Source organism: Cyprinodon variegatus, unplaced genomic scaffold, assembly GCF_000732505.1.
Source record: "Cyprinodon variegatus isolate N-32 unplaced genomic scaffold, C_variegatus-1.0 Scaffold27, whole genome shotgun sequence".
In the NCBI taxonomy this organism is placed as follows: domain Eukaryota; kingdom Metazoa; phylum Chordata; class Actinopteri; order Cyprinodontiformes; family Cyprinodontidae; genus Cyprinodon; species Cyprinodon variegatus.
Genome location: NW_015150480.1, coordinates 426,888 through 447,522, shown reverse-complemented (window position 1 = coordinate 447,522; position 20,635 = coordinate 426,888). Strand labels below are relative to the sequence as shown.

At 37.9% G+C, this 20,635-nt stretch overlaps 1 protein-coding gene across 1 annotated transcript in view; it reads left to right on the top strand.

The window, feature by feature from the left end:
• The window catches only part of LOC107098665 (AT-rich interactive domain-containing protein 1A-like), an 87,739-nt gene that overhangs the window by 14,799 nt on the left and 52,305 nt on the right, over window positions 1–20,635 (top strand). The window contains exon 2 of the mRNA XM_015396447.1: window positions 18,843–19,046. Within this exon, the coding sequence (XP_015251933.1) occupies window positions 18,843–19,046 (204 nt within the window). The remainder of the gene's footprint in view (window positions 1–18,842; window positions 19,047–20,635) is intronic.

Below are 20,635 nucleotides of genomic sequence, written 5' to 3'. Positions count from 1 at the left end.
TATATATATATATATATATATATATATATATATATATATATATAATTCAGTGCAACCTGGACAAAAGACAAGTGTCTTTACTGAGAAATTTCCTGGGTGCTGCCCATATCATTGCCACATCTGACAAGACAGCTCTTCTTCAGTGCCTCTCTACAAGACGGCACAACCCCTTCCAAATTGTCTGAGTTGTGAAGCTGCATGGAAAAATTCTTGCACTTCACTAAAGTAATATTCAATTTACCTGGGAACACACAGAAACACTTTCACACAGAAAGAAAGCATTTGTAAGATATTTTTTCTAAGTATTTGGCAAAGTGCTTCAAATCCACTGAAATTGCCATGCCTGGTAAATGGATGTCTGGAGGAGTATACAATGTATAAGAAGTAAATTGTGCATGGAAGGGACTATTTTCCATACTACTAGCTGAACAAGTGTCTTGTCGTGTTTGTGGAGCTGTCCCTACCTGCATGCCTGTAAAGGCCTTTTTTACATGCTGCTATGTCTATATTTCTCTATCATTGCTCGTAGCTGTATAGTAGTGTTTATGTGTGGGTGTGTGTGCGTACGTGTGTGTGTGTGTGTGGGGGGGGGTGGGATATAATGCTTTGAGGGCAGTGTATATAATAGAAATCATTACCAGTAATGGCCTTGTTCCCCACATCCTTCATATTCATTTCCTTTTCCTCCTCTGACATTTCTTTCAAGACTGCTTGCATATCAAATATTTAAATAAACAGAATGGGAGGAGAGAAGGGGGGGCTCTGCTGGGTTTTGCCTAAAGGGGATGGTGGGAGTAGTGGCAGGGGGAGAAAAAGGGATGGATGATGACATTTATTTTTGCAACAGGAAGAAAAAAAATACAGGGTCGGTTGGGGGTGCTGGTGGGAGGAAAATCAGCCACAGAAGCATTGGAGACAAAGTGGGAGTTAGAATGCTTTACTTGGCTCCAATCACATGGGATAGAGGGAGCAAGAGGAGTTTGTTGGCTTACAACAGGCAGCCATGGTGCATTTGTTTGAGTGCCCGGACATTTGTGCAGGACTCATTGGCCTTCATTTCTGGTGGAGCTGCAGGAAGAAGTGGTAGAAAGCCCTGGTGACTTTTAAAAAACAGTCTAGATCAGTTGCAAGACAAGGGGCAATATCAGAGAGGCAATCAGAGTGCATCAGAAGGAAACAAAAGGGATGGTTGAACAGACTGAAAAGAGAGGTCAGAACAAAGGAAGGACCAAGGCTTGCAGAGAGCATAGAAGATTCATTTCTTCTTCTAAGAATAGAAGTTTGGAGAGAAGAAGAAAGACTGTAAGCTATGTAAACATACTTTACTTTAAATGTCCAGTTTCACTCTAGCTGGCATCAGTGGCCAGCCCATTAGTGTCAGGCTAATTTTAAAATAATTAATTGTGAAGTCGACGCTTTCTAAAAGGTATTGTAATTGAATCCTAAATTAGCCTTGGCAAAGAGGACACGTCCTGCTTCCCTTCAAGTCTGCTCTCATTCTGCTGTCACACTCACACACACACAGGGTAACGTGTGCAGGCATTCAAGAAAAAAAGGGAAAACAACAGGCAAAGGAAATGCTAATGAAATGCATATTTGGGGAGAGAGGGGCCATCTATAATTTAGCCGCGCTCTTTGTGTTTGAATGATGTGTGTGCAAGCTCTGTGATTTATTTTTTGTTGTGAAGAGGGGATAATTCTGTCAGAGTAGGCTTTTCTTCTTGTAAACAAATATGTGGAGAAAAAAAGCTGAATAAAAGTGTGATAATAAAGTAAACAGGATGGTATGAATACATCTAGCTGTTGGCATGAATAATTTGTATATGGGAAAGTGGTGTTTGATGAAAAAGAGATGGCAGAAATGAGAGCTATTATTATGGCTGATAACATTTTGGGTTTGGCCTCCTTAGATTTACTGCTTTGTTTTACTCTTACTCACATTTTGGATTCTATCTTGTGCACTTTCTTTCAGCATAGCCTTAAAGCTACAAGTATGACTTGTCTATAAAATCAGTCAGTCTCTAGATGTTGTTTGAGCAACGCAGCATTGCAAGTTTTCTGTTTGTTTTGATGTTTCGTTGCAAATTATAATTAAGTTAAGGTCAAATTTACCCTTGATGAAAACAGACGTATTAACATAAAAACAACTAAAGAGATCACACAAGGCAGAAAGCGACTTAACTACTTTTTTTTTGGGGTGTCCTGTTATTTATTTATTTTTTTACACAGCAGAAAAATTTAATCTCAATAAGTCATTTTTTTTCTTAAAATAAGTGCATTTTTTCTTGAATTAAGGAGGTAAGTGAGACACTTTGCCGATGGAATAAGACAATTTACATTTAAAATAAGAAAGAACAATTGCATTGTCTTATTTCAAATGCATAATATCTAATTATCTTATTTTAAGAGTAAAAAACCTTCCATTGGCATACCATCTTATTTACCTCCTCAAATTAAGAGTAATAACACCCAATTTAAGATATTTTTACTCATTTTTTATACATTTTTGGCAGTGTACCTGTTTTTATTTAAATACCTCCTTTAAAGGTATTTACCAAATTCAGGTGATCAGTGTATTGTTTGGCTGCAATTAACTATTATTTTGCTAATTGATTAAAGGTATAGTAAGTAACTAATGTTTATTTATATAGAACCTTCCACAGACATAGTTTAAAAGTTGCTGTTTGCAACATACAAGCTTACTTTCCAAAAGAAAATTTGAAATTTTTCCACTAAGTCAGACTCATCCTCCGATAAGTGAAAATGGGGACGAGCACGTAGGACAGCCAGAATGATTGACAATTAGGAGGACCATTATTTGGATAATCCACCTGGAAAAAGATCATCCTTCACTATACCTTTAATTTGTCGATTATTTTTTTGAATAACTGATTATTTAATCAGATTGCAAAAGGATCCTTAAAGAAGATTTTTTGCAGAATTAAACCAAGTGAAACTAAATTTTTCCACTTTAGGAGTTCGGGGTAAAGCATATTACTGGACATTTAAAAAAAAAAAATTCTGGTATAATCATTGCTCTAAGTGGGTTGCTCTGTCAGCTAGAGGCATGTTTCAGAGTCTTTATACTCCAATTAATGATTAATCGCTTACTACATAAGTTGATGATTATTTAAGCAATCGATTAATCCGATTAATTGTTTCAGCCCTAGTGTATTACTTATAGTTTTTTTCAAATGTCCCCTTTGTTTTGGAAGCATGCTTTTTAATACTTTGTACTTTGCAACATCTGTTATTGTTTTCTTTTTTGTCCTGCATGTTTTTAATTATTTTTATCCTTCAAAGCACTTGACTAATACCGACTGATCTGCTTGATTTTCTGACCCCCTTTTGATATCATGGATCCAGATTTACACATCTCTTTTTTTAATTTTTTTATTTTTTTATATTCATCTTTAAAAAGTGCTTACTAACCCCAGCTGATCATTTGTTTGTCTCTTATTATGTCACCCACATAATATAATGGCATCCTATTATAAATACCCAAAGAAGAATTGTCATAATTATATCCAGAATGCTTTTAAAAACTTTTGTAAAATCCTACTTTGAAAAGCTATTCATTGCTTTGCTTTAATTATGAGGGTAAAGTTGTATTAATTAACATAAGATGCACCTCTGGTAGCTTTAATAGAAACAAACATCAAGTCAATCCTTGTAACTGAGACTTATCTTAAACCAAGCTGCACAACATGATTTCAATCACACTTCTCCCCACATTGCTGCTCTTGACTGACCCCTGCAAAGCTAAAGGCAATAGAACTTGCTGGATCAAAGCTTCTACGCTCTATAAATGTCGGCCCAGCTCCATAACCCTGGATGGAGTCTGTTAAAAAGATGATACAAGATGCAGGGTCAGGAGACAGCTTGGCAGCGGTAGAAGCAAAACACTCCACAGATGTCTTTTATAAAAGTTTAAAAAAAGATAAAAGGTGTTGTGCACTGATGTTCTTGGTTTTTTATTTTATTTTTATTTTCATTTTTTAGATATTATCCAAACTATCAATATATTTGTTTTTGTATAAAAGCACAGACGAAACCTTTTGTGTAGGAATTATATGTAGAAAGTTCCGGAACAGTGGGACTTTTCAAAGTACTCCAAACTAGTTTGACCACTCCAGCATGTTGGCCCTTGTCGCTCGCCTCAGTGAACTTGGCTCTGCACTTGAGGTTCCTTTGTTTTGAAACTGCTTTGTAAGAAATTACATATGAGAATCTGCCTGCATCTGGATGACAAATCAAACGTTCCTTTAGCTGTTTTCCAAATGTTTGAAACCTGCTCAGCTCTTTATTTGGCCCAGATCTGACAGCTAGAGACTTGGCTCAGAACATCCCATTTTCTCCCGGGCTGGCAGAGATGAATAACAGCAGAGAGGACAATATTGTGGTCCAGCTAAGCACGACTGACTCTTCTGTCTCTGTGATCCTTCTATCAATAAAGAACACAGGCCTGTCAGAAGGCCTGCCAACTGTCTGGCTGTCCGTGCAGCCTGCTCTCTACGCAACATCTGGACACAGATGGTTCACACTGATCTCGCACAAACACACAATGCATGTTTTACTCATACTGGCAGACGTTCACAGACATGCTGCGCATTTACAGTTTGTCAGACTACCAAATCTGTGTGTAATTTCATGTTTATTCACACACAGACATTTGTTTTTGTACTTTAAGCTACAGGTAACCCCCCATACCTCACAGTTTTTGACTTACTGGAAGTATCACATTTATCTCAGGGAAATGACATTTAAACAATCCTGAAACAATTGACATATAAACAACTCAGAATTTTATAGTAGATGTTTTACCTCTACTTCTGTTTGCTAATTTCTTTTAAATAATTAGCATATTAGAACAACGTTTAAATTAATGTGGTTTGTTTTGCTTTCTTTCTTATCATAAGTGGTAAGTCGTTACATTAGAGTTGATGTCACACAGTGTGAGTTAAATAAGATCCACATTGAAGTCGGATTTGATTTCTATTTTAAAACACAGGCAAAGCATTATAGAGATGATATTTTAAATATCCTTTTTGCATCCTATGTTAGCAATTAGCATTTAGCATTGTGGGGATGACTAATAAAAAAAACACTTTGGCTTTACTGCGATATGTCGCATTAGTAGGAACATGCTTGGATTTTTGGGAAGGAGTCGTGGTGGAGGTCACAGCAAGTAGCCCTGCAAACGGAGCAGAGGTGGCCGACAGGGAGGACAGCGTAGGGCTGGAAAGCTTATCCATAAAATCAATTAATTAAAGTTTCTGTTTATAAAGAATACATTTGGTGCAGCAAGAAGATGATTCCCGGCCCGGGGTCTTTCTGCATGGAGTTTGCATGTTCTCCTTGAGCATGTGTGGGTTCTCTCCGGGTACTCCGGCTTCCTCCCACAGTCCAAAAAGATGACTGTTAGGTTAATTGGCTTCTCTAAAATCCCCTTAGGTGTGAGTGTGTGCGTGAATGGTTGTTTGTCCCGTTTGTCTCTGTGCCCTGCGATGGAGTGGCGACCTGTCCTGGGTGTACCCCGCCTCTCGACCGTAGACAGTGGGAGATAAGCGTGATGGAAAATGGATAGATGGATGGATGAATTTTTTTCCCACTAATGTAATTATTTTGTTTTCACAGCTCAGAGTGACATCAAATCATCACTTTTTGTTCTTAAAAGCATAGTTGATCAACTATTATTTATTTGCATTGTTTGTTGTGAAACATAATTGATTAAAAAAACTTACATTTCATAGTCTTTTCAATGATGTCACCTCCCAGAGGGGAGGATTGACATAGAAATTAGGTCTTTGGATGTAATCTATATAATTTGCCTTTTCTTTCGTCTTGAAATTTAACAGAGAAACAAAGACCAATAAGATTTAGTCAGAAGAAATCAAAGATGAGTTATTTAAGCCATATCGCCCAGCCATAGGACAGTATGACAGGAAAATGTCAGACAGAGAGCATCTCAGCTGGGCAGAGGCAGTGGAAGGCCAGGGCAGCTCTGGAGCTACAAAAAGAAGAGGAAAGAGTCTTTTTAAGGACTAAATTACAATAGCTTGTTTAAAAGCCACAACTCTTAAGAGCATTACTTACCTTATTCTATATCAACATATTTATTCTATCTTCCATTTTGATTAAAAATGCTTTGTCTCTGTTTCTCTCATTCACACTTCTTAACTGTAGAAGCCCATTCACTGCAAGTGCTCTCTTGCTGCCATAGTCATGCCACTTGCATCTCTAGAAGCATGTCTGTTGCATCGCTTTGCATTGCTGTGCTCCTGAACGCACCTCTGCATAACGGGATGACATGTAAATTCCTTTCTTTGTCCATGGATTTTGTTAGGAATCCAGTCTGTGTGGGTTGTGTTTTGGTGTTTTTGGTGCTTTAGGTGTGAATAAACCTCCAGCATTTCTGAATATGAAAAAATCAAATAAATTTTTTTGAAACAGGGTTTTACTGTTTTATAACAAACAAAAAAAATAAATAAATAAACATTTATAGCTAAAATGTTGAAATTCTAAATTTTGTGTAAACAATTAATAGTTGGTAGCAGCATTAGAACAGCAGCCTCATTGTGCATTCTTATGAAAAATATTATGGTTCCTATTGCTCTGATATTTCCAACATCTCCAAACTGAGCATGATTCATAGAAAAGCTGAAACCTAATAGAATAAAATATGGTCACTTTTCTGTGCTTAGCTCAGCCTTCCTGTTATCTACTTTTCCTCACGCTTTTAGTGCCTCTACCAAACACAGGTGTAGACCTGTCTTTACATTTCAGTTTCCTTTTACACATCTTCTCCTTCTTTTTACAGCTTTCTTTTAAATTGTTCTAAACTTAAATGTACTATAATAGTTACTTTTTATTCTTCATTCAGAGCATTCATACTTAAGAGTGCTGCCAACCCAACCTGACGGTTTTTTGCATTTTTTTATTTTTGAGCTGTCTGCTTCCCAGGTCAACCTTACGGCTGTATGTTTCTTCTCACCAGCTGATTTCTTTTTGCAGCTCTGCAAATTTGGTATTTAATAAATAGATGAGATGGATGAAAACAGCCGACAAAGTATATATCTGATAAAAATACAATAGTTCTGTTTTTGGTTTCATTTCTAGTGTAAACTAATGCGTCCAATAAATGCTCATTTCATTTATAACAACTGGTTACATGGTATTTATTTACATTTTATATATGATGGTGCTGAAATATAATAAATTACTGCAGTTTCCCAGTGGTGTTATTCATATGATCCACCGTAAACATAGCTACCCTGGGGCTTGGTAATAATAGGAGTAAATTGTTGAGTTCCCTTTGAGTTAGAGGTGTGCATGTGCAGCCAGGCCGTGCATCAAGGCTACCGCAGGCCTGGAGCCTCTCATTGATCGGACCCCTCAACCCCACCCCATGATTCTATCCAACTTCGGTGATTGATTCCCAGTCACGGCCTAGGAGATGGGAGGCTTGGCCTGGGATCCTGGAGCCCAGGGCCTCCCAGAGGGTGACCTGAAGGGGGGCTGCTGATGGGGGGGAGAAGAAAAGCTTATTTCCAGGGCCCATAACCTCAGTCCAGAAGACCAATTCTAGAGAGGCCTTCACAGCAGGTATCGAGGGCAAGGAGACACATTCATTACAGGAGAAGATTAAGGCCACATCTGCTGCTGGCTTGACCGTTTTATGGAACCGTGGGGAAAAAAACAAGATTGGGAGTGTGTGCTTGAGAATCTGCAGGAAGGTTAGAAGGTGAAGCGATACTGGTATGTGAGGGTTAGTAGAGGAAACAAGTCTACCTTTGCAGGCTATTACCTTGTCTGTAATAGCTACACACTAACACACAATCACAATGTTCAAACCTCTAACCCGCTGTGTTTCCCATTCGTGCTCAACATCTCTGCTGCTGCGCTTCAAGAGGACGCCCTCTGCGTCTCTTTACGCCAGTTGAGCAGAGCAGGAAAACTTATATGAAATTCATTTTTTTTTTAATTAACTTTGTAAATTTCCAGCTGAGCTATCAGAGGCAGGGGAGCCTTGAGTGTCATGCTGAGTCCGATAATGAAATCAATCAGGTTCAAATTGTTTCAGGTGACTATTAATGAGTATCTAATATAAGCCTGAGGAGGAAGGTCAGGATGAATGTTGTTTGTGTTTTTAAAGTGATGGATCACTAGCATGAGAAATATAGATGGTTACACCCAGAGGGACTGGGCAGTGCTCCAAAATGAAAAACAGTTCATGCAAATCCATGGATTCGTGGGAAAACTCTGCTACTGCATGACAGGAATAAAATCATTTGACAACTTCCCTTTTCCGGCTAATCTGGAATTGCTGCAATGTTTCTCATGATTGCCAAATGAAATCAAGACGAAAGCCAAACAAAGACGGGGGAGGTTTGCTATTTGCTTTACATCCTCCCATGTTCAGAATTTGTGCAGCTGCTCCTTCTTCAGTGGGCAGCCTCTCTGCCCTAGGAGCTCGTTAAGCTTTGTTCTTAAAGGAAGACTAATGGATGACAGGCAGCGGCCCCTCAGGACCTTTTAGTATCATTTCTGTTGGTCTTGCTGTTTAGCGATTATTTAGTATTTTTTTTTACTTAAACTGAGCAGTGTTGGTAGCTACTCATAAACATGTACACAGAAAATTGTTTGCAGTTATGTAAAAATGTAATTTTTCTCATTTCATAAATTTTTAGGAGAAATCCTGTATTTATTTTTAATATAAGGAATTTCCTCCTGGCAATAGGACAAGTGAAGTGGGTAAAATCAATGTATTTTACTTAATATTCAATAAAGATAATAATGTATGAATAATAGATACGTTACTTTTACAGAGAACTTTTATTAATAGCCAATCTAAACTGTATTTTATTACACGCATAACCATGCATGACTGTATATAAATGATTGATTTGATTATCTGGATATACATTTAATCTTGTGGCATTTTAAAGCAGATTAAGTGGTGGTTTCTAAATTAATCAAACTGGAACAAAAAGATATTTTCCTTTTTTTATTTAAGAACAATAATACATGAAAAAAGGCAACAGCCTCTCTTGCTCTTTGTGGTTTTTGGCGTTATTGTTATTATATAATTGTTATACCCCCCAACCTTTTCTTTCTTTTTTTTGTCTCCCCCAGCTGTCTAACAGCAATTTTTTTTAGGTTCCTCAGCTGAGGTATTCGGAGTGGATGTTTTCCTCGTTCCACTGCTCTCAGATGGTTATTAGTTTTGGGGGATTTTTACTCTTAAAGTGCTGCTTTCAATCTAAATTTCCTCATCGAACCAAGTCCTCCCAGAGATAAAAAAAAAAAAAATCACATATAGTTTAAAAAAGTACAGGAACAATTCGTGTTTAAGGATTTTGCATTTTCATTTCTAAATAAACAAGTAAAACATCAGAGCTTTGCGGTCTACTTAGATTTAATGCATTGTTTATGTATTTTCGTCCACTCCTTCCTTCAGTGGAATTCTGAATGAATTCCATCTGGGAAAACTGCATCCAGACAGGAGATTTGACTGCCAAATTCACAATGTGGCTCCTTTCACACGTGCTTCCTCAACTGTTTGCACACGATTGCATTTTATTTGTTTTTATTCTCTAATGGCGTGTCGCAGGCGTGTCATCCACATCTCGTTTTCAGAGTTTTTTCCATTTCTTTTTTGTTTTACTTCTTCCTCGCCCGGGCGCCTCTTTAGCTCTCAGTTTCAGCAAAGGAAAAGGGCTCCGGCGACCCTGTGACCCCAATCTCACTTGAGACAGATGAAGCAGCCTCTCGTTCCCTCCTCCACCCTTTTCCCTCTCTTCCTCTTCTATCCTTCCTTCTCCTCCATTCCCTCCTCCTCGCTCCCGTTAATGACGTCTTTGTTTGGCCCGTGACGAACCGAACACCCGGTAACCGATGCAAGCGGCTGGGGGGGTTGCAGCTCGATGATTTTCGCAGCGCGTGTTTTGATTGATGTGTAAGTATCAGTGTCAAACACAGAGGGCACGGCGATCAGCAGCTCCGAAGGACGACGCTGGAGAGACAGAGCAATTATGAAGCTTTGCGCCAAACACAAAAGACTGCCTAACAATAACACCTTATCTGGCTTCTCTTTGTCTGCATTTTCCTCTCTCAGCTCACAGCCTCATTGGAAATCATGCACAGCGTATGTAAACAATTCACCTGCCTTTTCTGCATCTATCTTCCCAATGCCAGCCACTTGTCATGCCTTGCTGCCCGTGTCATCTAGGCATGTTGGGCTGAAGAGATGTAATTTGGCTCTTTCTGTCTCCCCGCGGATCGCCGCTACTCTTCACACTGTCATTCCTTATGAGTCCTTTACTAACAAGGCATTCGTGCTGAGATGAGGGATCGGATTCAGTTCCAAGACATAATTTACAGAGTTTGCTGCACTTGGAAATAAAGCAGACACATAGGGATGTCAACATGCACACAGAAAGTCTTCTATTTTCACAGGGTTATATAGATTTATGTGACAGGTCTGCAAAAGCTAAGATGTATGTTTTCTTGTTGGTATTGAGTATTTAGTTTGTGGATTTTTGACAGCAGAATGAAGTGATGAACCAACACTAATAAGGGATCTATTCCTCACAGAGGCTGGGCAGGGAGGAGTTAACAGTGCGTAGCTTCTCTGCTCTCTGCTTGATGACATCGGTATTGTCTCTGCATCCATGAAATTAATTTTTCTAATCTTAGTCAGCAGGAGCGAGGGAATTTGCACACATTAGTTTGGAGGCCGATCTGTATGCTGCAGTGTCTCCACATCTTGCTAAACCTTCCTCTGCCACCTCCTTTATCTTAATCTCCTGTTTTTATATTTCATATTTATTTGTCAATAGCATGGGGTTTTACTTCTGAACGCTGCAGATTGGTAGTAGAGGCTGGAGTATCAGAAGACCTTGCAGTTTGGAAAGGGAAGACTGTGCTATTTCTCCCTACAGACTCTGGCTACAGCACTAGAGTCTCCAGGGACAAGTGCAGCAGAGAGGATAAAAAGGGTCTGTTGACAATAATTATCTGTATTTGTTTCTTCTAACATGCACACATACTAAACGATTTTATTGTGGGATCCGCTGCATTCTGATCCAGTCTGGAGCTCTATTTAGGCACCATTCAGGTTTTGATTGATAAAGAAGAGGAAATAAAGTACGAATACATACCGGTATATATTAAATTCTGACCAGTGTCCAGAAAAAATAAATAATTTTATTTTAAGGGAAATGTTGTGCCTTCTCTTTATTTCACAAAACTCCTGGGAGTCTGCAGAGATCATTTAGTGCCAAAAGATGGATTTGTTTCACTTTTTATGACTTCATATCACTATAAAGTAACAAAAAGGCTCAAATGCCCTTTTGCAGAAAGTGGAAGGCTAAAATGCCGTTTTGAGATATTTTTACATTATTATTTAAAATAACTTTCCTTGAATCTCATTTCAGAAATGATCACCCAGCCGACAGAGAGGAAAAAATCTTGTAGCAGTCAGAGTTAAACCACCTGGTGAAATAAAAGATCAAAATAGTTTGCTGAATTGCTCTTTTGGGGTTCAGCCAATTTCAGAAGTAGCTCTTTCTCAATAAAGCTGCTTGTAGCCTATAAAGAACATATGAAGGAACATCTTTTATTGCATCATTGTTTGTATAGACACAGCCGAGCTGTTCAGTTTTTTTCCAAAGAAACAGAAAACCTATGTGGTGAAACTTCAGCCCTGAAGGCAGAGTTTTTTAGCCCACTATTCATCTGTGGATATGTTAGTGAGTCTATGCTTTTTATTTCGCTGTAGAAAATGGATTGCTCAAAACTGAGACTTACTTTTACAATCCGAACAGTGCCTTGCAAAATTATACAGTACGAGTGTTTCAGCATTTCCTTAACCTAAAAGGTTTTCAGGAGGAAAAGGGAAAGAACTAATGATTGCTTTATTTTTTTTTTTGTGTGGCTTTTTCACAAATTAAGATCTAAAGAGCAGCACATTTGTATAAACACTCATCCAATAGTTTTTGGCACTTTTAAACATCTTGTGGCTGAAATATTTGTTCAGTTTGCTTCAAATATCTCACGCTCAGACAAAATTGGATGGAGAGCATTTTTTGTTATCTTTTTCCAGTTCTCCCTCAGAGTTTTAATTAAATGTAGTTCTGAACTTTCTTGGACCCTTCCAGTACATAGATATGCTTTGATCTAAACCATTCTATTGCAGCTATGGGTCAAATATTCAGCAGCATAAAGCTTTAGGATGGAGGAAAACTAGGAGTTGTCCTCTCTAATGGGCTGGTTATCCTCCTGTGGCAGTGTGTCGCAGTGAACCTACTGCAGATATTTTTGATTTATGCCACATCGCAAGAGGGACAATCATGAACTAGCTGTGGGTCTAGATGGTTTCTGAGTATAAATCAGCCTCAAAGATTCTTCTTACTGAGCTTTAAATCTCTGCAGCTCCTCCAGAGTGACTATAGGCCCTTTGACTGCTTCTCTGAGTCATACCCCTGTTACCCTGCTTGTCAGTTTAAACTAATAAAGTCTTATCTTTATAAGTGTAGCAGGATTGTGCAATGTCAGGAAAATCATTAATTGAAATAATATTGCTTAACATTTTGCTGACAATAACAACAAATTTTCCTTTATCATCCTACCATTGAATTATTCAGTTTTAGAGTAGTGAAGGTCCATTTAACGATCAATACATATGTTGGCGTGAAGAAAATGTATCTTTGGAATTTTAACTATACAGTGGGGGGGGATTTACCATTAGGCAATACTAGGCAGTTGCCTAGGGCCCCAAGGTCGGGGGGGGCCCTTAAAACTCTGTTTACATGTATAGTTCATACAGCTATTCCTTATTTGTGCACATTAATTATATTTTTGATAAAAATCCTTTCACTAAAATGCCATCGGAACGCGGAAGAGCAGTGTTGCCAACATAGCTCTTAGCTATATTTAGCGACTTTTCAGACTCCTCTAGCACTTTTATTTNTGCTGTAAACACCAGAATTTCCCCATTGCTGGAAAATGAAGGGATTTTCTATTCTATTCTATTCTATTCTATTCTATTCTATTCTATTCTATTCTATTCTATTCTATTCTATTCTATAAGATGCCAGAGGATGCGTTTAAGTTGTTTTTCTATCTGCAAGGAGCTCAGAATAAAGACTTTTGCCCCCTCCTCATCTGTCTTGCACTCATCTGGTCAGCTGGCATAAAAAAAATAATAATTCTAGCAAGTTTGACTGAGAGGAAATATTTCTGGCCGTAAAAAAATCAGAAACTGCCTATGTAGATGTTAAAGAACCAATCTTTACTACTATAATGGAAGCCAACAACAGATTTTCTACCTAAGCAGATACACATAAACCAGGTATGTCAGCTGGTTAGCTGGTTCTGCTGCTCTTTAATAAACAGCTAAGAAAAGAAAGTTCTCAAGAAAAACAAAAATAACTAAGCACCTTTCATGAATTAACAAATATTAATGATTTTCATTTAAATCTATTTACCAACACACTTTTTTAAATACACTAAAATGTTATTTCAGGAGCAATTGGAGTAATCTCTGCTTTTCAGGTGGTGCATTTATGGTACATACTTCTGTGCAATTAGTCTTTATTCAGCGTTATCATGACATGAGAATCATACCTAGAGTGTTTTTGTTATAATTCCAGATCTCTTTGATACCAGTTGTTATTCCTCGAGTTAAGAGAGATGTTTCAATTGGACATCCTGTTCATGCCTTGAACATTTGATGTACTCTAAGAGATCAGGCAGCATGTCCTGCATCCCAGGCTGCTGTTGTTTTGCTCCTGTTCTTCAATCAATTGCTTTGAAATTCCCACCCTTTCCTGTTGTGATTGATGGTTCACCTGTCTCCACATACGTTGAAGCATTTTCTGTTCTTGTGTGCTTTTAAATGTATGTCTGTATATTTCTGATTCAATCTGCATTTAATCATACATTCTTCAATGTATGGCTTACTGCATGTCTGTCTACCCACTCTGTTGTCTCTTAGCAGCACGGTAGGCCTGTAACACAAAGATGTTTGTTTCTGCTTTGCTGAGTCCAGGTAAATCCAATTTCCACTACAGGGGTTTCAATTATATTGTGTGAGTCGATTCTGGCAGAATTAGGTTTCACATGTGGTGTGTGAATGTGTATAAAGAAATATAGCTTCATCAGTGTGGTTCAGGGGGTAGTTTGTAGTTTTCACCACTGTCATCGGGTGCTATATTTAGCCTGTCAGCGTCAGTTGGTCCGGACTTACAGGCCTCTTACTGGGGTGGCTTAGCTGACACACAGCAATGCTGCAGAAACAGGATAAATTAAAAAAAAGCATATGCATTGAAAGGCTTCCTGTTTTGTCTAAAATATTCTCAGACATCAATCAAACATATAGTGGGGAAGAATACTCTTACACATTTATTGATTTATTTATTTTTTTTTTTTATTACCACGAACAAAACTAAATGAATTGCTTTTGTTTTTTATTTGTAGGAATATTTTAATACATTAATAAATATAACACAGGGAAGATTTTGGCTGTAACATGCATCTTAGGCCTGCACTAAAAAGTTGTTCACCAAAGCTGATAAAAGGAGCAATAACCTTACAACCCCTCCGCTCCCACCCCCAAGGAATTTCCTCATTTAAAACAGGACTGGAATAATAACCGTTTACCAATATAGTTTTATGTGTCTTTGATCCCAGTGTGTGTCTCATAATCCGTATTTCCCACCCGTTTTGCGTCAAACATTTTGCTTTCTCCTGATTAACAACTTAGCACATTAAAGGGAGAGGGGAGGAAAATCATTTTCACAACATTAAAAAAATTGTTGTCGATTGAGCTCTGAAAACCAATTTAGCAGGTTTCACTCAACTGTAATTTCACCCATGTTCTCTTTTAATGGCTTTGTTTTGGAAGAAAGATTGGAGGGAAAAAGAAATGCTCACAAGAATAGAGAGGAGTTCATAAATTGAATTTTAAATTTAGCAGCTGAATTACTATTGTCTCCCACGGCTCTTTTTACTTTCTCTCCTGCGTTGATTGGCATGCCCAGATGACAAGAGTGAAAAACAAAAACATTTTATGAAAGCAAAAAACTACTTCTGTGTAGTTTCCCTTTTTAATCGGCAGTTCCCCCCTGGCTCTAAACATGCTTCCCTCTGCATCACACTCGCAGTTTTTTTCTCGAAAGCGAGGAGCTGTCATTCCTCTCTAGGTAAGAGGTGAAAAAAATATGTTTCAGTTTGTCAAGAACTGTTGTCGTTTTTTGTGTGCTCAGTGGTGTAAGCGAAATATCTCGGAAAACATGACTGCAATAAGCTGAAGTCCAACATAGTGGAACTTGACATGAGATTTTTTCACTGTTCCTCTTTTTGAGGGAAATGGATCGGTATATCAAATATAACTTTACTGTGACTCTTATATCTATGAGTTCCCTGTGAAAGTGGTTGAGAACTCGGCGTGGAGATGGGAGACACACTGTAAGAGCTGAATATTCTGCTTCTAACATGTCTGTGTTAAATCCACTCTTCTGCTCCCCAAACTCTGCTTGTTTTTTCTCTTCAGTACCTTCCTAAGTGCAGCATTTAATGGCTTTTTTCGTAAGCATGTGTGCATGCTTGGCAGCTGCATGAGGGGATTTACTTGTGTTGCGCTCAGCGTTTTATTGGCAAACTAAGGACCTCTTGAGATGAACTAGTGAACTGGATGGAGTTTGGAAGCGGGGGGTTATTTTTTCCCATATCATGTTGCAAAGCGCCATGGAAACTGAAGAGTGTTTGGCTGTCTGCCTCCTGGGGTTTTTTACAGTTTGAACAGGTCATGATTTCCCCTTTGCTCATTCAAAATACCATTTTGCTCCATTAGAAACAGATGATCAGCATCTGTTTGTCAACACAATTCACCACTGTATAAATCACCTCTTTTGTTTTCAGTTAGTTTAACATTATTTCAAGCACTTTGAGGCCAGCACTATTTTGGGAGCCCCAAAGTAGAGCAAAATATTTGTTTAGCAATTACCTCTAGTGTCTAACTGAAGATTTACAGGCGAATATGAATAGTACGATGACCTTTTACAAATATGAAAAGAGACTACTTCGACTTCTTTCTTTCGTGTAAAAAGTTAACATGTTTTTTTTTATTATTATTCAAGAAATAATGCTTTTATTCTCTTGTGTGCTTTACTTTAATATAACCAGCAGTCTTGTCAGATGGCTGTTTTTTTAGCGTTTCTATATCAAATTAGTTTTATTCTGCTCCTTCACTCTTTAATTCAAACATTTATTTTTATGCTGCCTCCAAACTGCTTTTAGCGCTCATAAACTAATGCTTTGTTAGCTGGTCTCCAATGGCGAAAGTTAAAAATACTAGAGGGATTTTATTCTTGTGAAAAAATTCACAAATGAATAGCAAGTCGCACATCGTTGATTTAATAGTGATAATTGGACAAAAGATATTTTATTTCTGTAACTTTTGCAATGTTTTTACACATGTGACATTTACAACTCTAATCAGATTTTCTTTTTTCATGATTATGTATTACATCTTCTTTTTTTTTAAGAGAAAATCATATCATTGATTGTCCTCCATTCCCTCCTCCTCGCTCTATAGGACCAGTCGCTCCACAGCCAGGCAGCCACCTTAAAGATGTACACTTATAAAAAGTTACATGTGAGATTAGAGCATTTCACGGCTATTAATCTACATATGTTTTATACAAAGATTTAAATTCCAGGGTATGTAATGATTCTGCAAGGCGTTTATAAGAAAAAGAAAGGTACTAATTGTCTAACAACCCATAACCTCACCAGACTAATTTAAAAATTCTTCTTTAAATCATCTTTGGTTTACCTTTCAACTCTATTTAGTGAAACTAAAGCTATAGGTTATATCCTCAGTTCAGTTTATTAAATTAAAGGGTGGCATCAAAAATCCTGATGGTATTTATCATTGGAGGTTTTCATCAAATCAATTGAAGAAGGCTATTTTGACGGCGCGTGAGTACAACTGACTGACCCACAATAACTCTTTTACGATGTTATTAACTCAACTAATTCAGATGTATTAGTTTAAAAATTCATCTTTTAACGTACGGTAAAGGATTATGCTCGCTTCAAACTAAGCTAATTCATGACATTTAGGAATTGCTATGTGATTTCAGACCTAAAGAGCAGCAGGCCCAATTATTACTTAATTATCACTGGTTTAGAGAAAATCAACTTAGGTCAAATGTTTGCTTTGAATGTCTCTGGTTGGACCTCATAAAATTGCTCAGACATAAACAATAAAGCCTAATTGAAGCAGAACATATATTTAAAAGATGAAAATATTTATGATTAAACCTGCTGGAGGTGTTTTTGGTTTCGATTTAAATAAAGCACTTTAAACGTTGTGTATGATGAACTGACCTACATGCACAATCTTTTCTTCAAAATATTTTAACTCGTCATTAACATCTCAGCTTCGTGTTCTAATGTTTAGTTATGCTTTAAACCAACCTTATGCACAATAAGTACTTGAACCCTGATGAAGGAAAAGAGATGGTGCTGCATGTTTACCAGCAGCTCTTCATCTTCGAAATGGAAACAACCAGAATGTGCTGCAAAGCAAGCTCTGGATTTGGTACCAGTTCCTCGCATTATTCCTTCATTAATAGCTTCACACGGAAATAAGGCTGAAATAGAAAGAAGCACCTTATGATTTCAACCAGAACCGTGTACCAGCATCTAATTAAATGTCACATCTAACTACTGAAGTCCCGATTATGTGAACCGTGACAGGATAACCCTCCTCGCACCCGCTCATACACCTCCATGCTGTGAAATAATTTCAGACACTCATGAACACTCATGAACACTCCAGCCTCTCTCACTCTCCTCACTCTAACCGTTTCAAAATTAGTCTCTCTTTCTCCATCCTCCTTTTACTTTAGAGATATCCCATACTATCCCATGCACATGGCTCAGTAGGCAAAACCTTTTAAAATAGTGGAGCACCTTGGCCATCTACTCGTAACCAGCTGTATTAAGTGCTCCCTTCCCCTGACATGTCTTCTCAATATTAGCCTGGCAATATGAGGCAGCTGCAATTTCTCCTCTACAGTAGACAGGGTGATATTGAGTCGGGGAAAAGCAGAGGAACCAGAAGAGGAGGGTGGAGACGGAGTAGGAAGAAAAGGCGGTTAGTTAGAGAGAAGAGAGGAGAAACAGTGAGACAGCAAAATGTCATAAATCACTCAAGATACTTCAGAGACAAAAGGAAGAGAGCATGAAAGGAGAAAGGAAAGGCAGAGGAATGTCACTTTATCTTCCCTGCAGACTGACAAACTACTGGTGGCGGATTAGCATTAGCCCAATGCACTATACAGGAATTTTCCAGTGGCTTACAGAGACGCCAAACAAACCCTAAAATTCGTCCTACACAACGGGATAAAAAAGCCCTGGAAACACTTTCTTTCTTCCCTTTGAATTTCTTTTCCTTTTTTGAAGCACTTCTTATTATAAGAAACTAAGCTCCAGCAATGTGCTTAAAGCCTGTACTTACTTCTTGTTTTATTACCAGATCCCAAGCTGAAGCATGACATTTTTTAATTGTTCCAAATCTTGACATGATTTTTTTTAATCTGTCACCTTTTATTGCTTATTATTGTCATAATGGGTATTTAACTGGCTGCCAGACATTTAATTGATTTAATGTACATGTTTAAGGCCTAAATTGACTTGTTCTGTTTGCTGAATGAGCTTCACTTATTTGAGAATAAGAGTTTAATCCAGTCCCGGAGACACCGAGGAAGGAAAATGGAGATGCTTTGGCAAATCTGATCTAAAGAAAACCATTTTCTTTCCCTCCACAGGTTCCCGCCATGGACTTCATGGCTATGAAGCGCTCACAGATGTATGGAATGACAAACAATCCATACTCCAGTCCCCAACAGCCAGGGGGTGCGAGCTACCCCTCAAGCCAGCCATATGCATCACCTTCTCCACATCGATATCCATTGAGCATGCAGGGGAGGAGCCAAATGGGGATGACTGGCATGCAATACCCTCAACAGCAGGTATGTTAACTGACTGAAAGTCCCGCCGATTGAGCTGTGTGAATTAGAAAGGTGGGATTACCTTTAAAAAAGTATTCTTATACACTTTTCTAAGGTCCACATTTGTGTGACCATTTTTTTCTATAATATTTTTGTTGCTGTAAACACCAGAATTTCCCCATTGCTGGAAAATGAAGGGATTTTCTATTCTATTCTATTCTATTCTATTCTATTCTATTCTATTCTATTCTATTCTATTCTATTCTATTCTATAAGATGCCAGAGGATGCGTTTAAGTTGTTTTTCTATCTGCAAGGAGCTCAGAATAAAGACTTTTGCCCCCTCCTCATCTGTCTTGCACTCATCTGGTCAGCTGGCATAAAAAAAATAATAATTCTAGCAAGTTTGACTGAGAGGAAATATTTCTGGCCGTAAAAAAATCAGAAACTGCCTATGTAGATGTTAAAGAACCAATCTTTACTACTATAATGGAAGCCAACAACAGATTTTCTACCTAAGCAGATACACATAAACCAGGTATGTCAGCTGGTTAGCTGGTTCTGCTGCTCTTTAATAAACAGCTAAGAAAAGAAAGTTCTCAAGAAAAACAAAAATAACTAAGCACCTTTCATGAATTAACAAATATTAATGATTTTCATTTAAATCTATTTACCAACACACTTTTTTAAATACACTAAAATGTTATTTCAGGAGCAATTGGAGTAATCTCTGCTTTTCAGGTGGTGCATTTATGGTACATACTTCTGTGCAATTAGTCTTTATTCAGCGTTATCATGACATGAGAATCATACCTAGAGTGTTTTTGTTATAATTCCAGATCTCTTTGATACCAGTTGTTATTCCTCGAGTTAAGAGAGATGTTTCAATTGGACATCCTGTTCATGCCTTGAACATTTGATGTACTCTAAGAGATCAGGCAGCATGTCCTGCATCCCAGGCTGCTGTTGTTTTGCTCCTGTTCTTCAATCAATTGCTTTGAAATTCCCACCCTTTCCTGTTGTGATTGATGGTTCACCTGTCTCCACATACGTTGAAGCATTTTCTGTTCTTGTGTGCTTTTAAATGTATGTCTGTATATTTCTGATTCAATCTGCATTTAATCATACATTCTTCAATGTATGGCTTACTGCATGTCTGTCTACCCACTCTGTTGTCTCTTAGCAGCACGGTAGGCCTGTAACACAAAGATGTTTGTTTCTGCTTTGCTGAGTCCAGGTAAATCCAATTTCCACTACAGGGGTTTCAATTATATTGTGTGAGTCGATTCTGGCAGAATTAGGTTTCACATGTGGTGTGTGAATGTGTATAAAGAAATATAGCTTCATCAGTGTGGTTCAGGGGGTAGTTTGTAGTTTTCACCACTGTCATCGGGTGCTATATTTAGCCTGTCAGCGTCAGTTGGTCCGGACTTACAGGCCTCTTACTGGGGTGGCTTAGCTGACACACAGCAATGCTGCAGAAACAGGATAAATTAAAAAAAAGCATATGCATTGAAAGGCTTCCTGTTTTGTCTAAAATATTCTCAGACATCAATCAAACATATAGTGGGGAAGAATACTCTTACACATTTATTGATTTATTTATTTTTT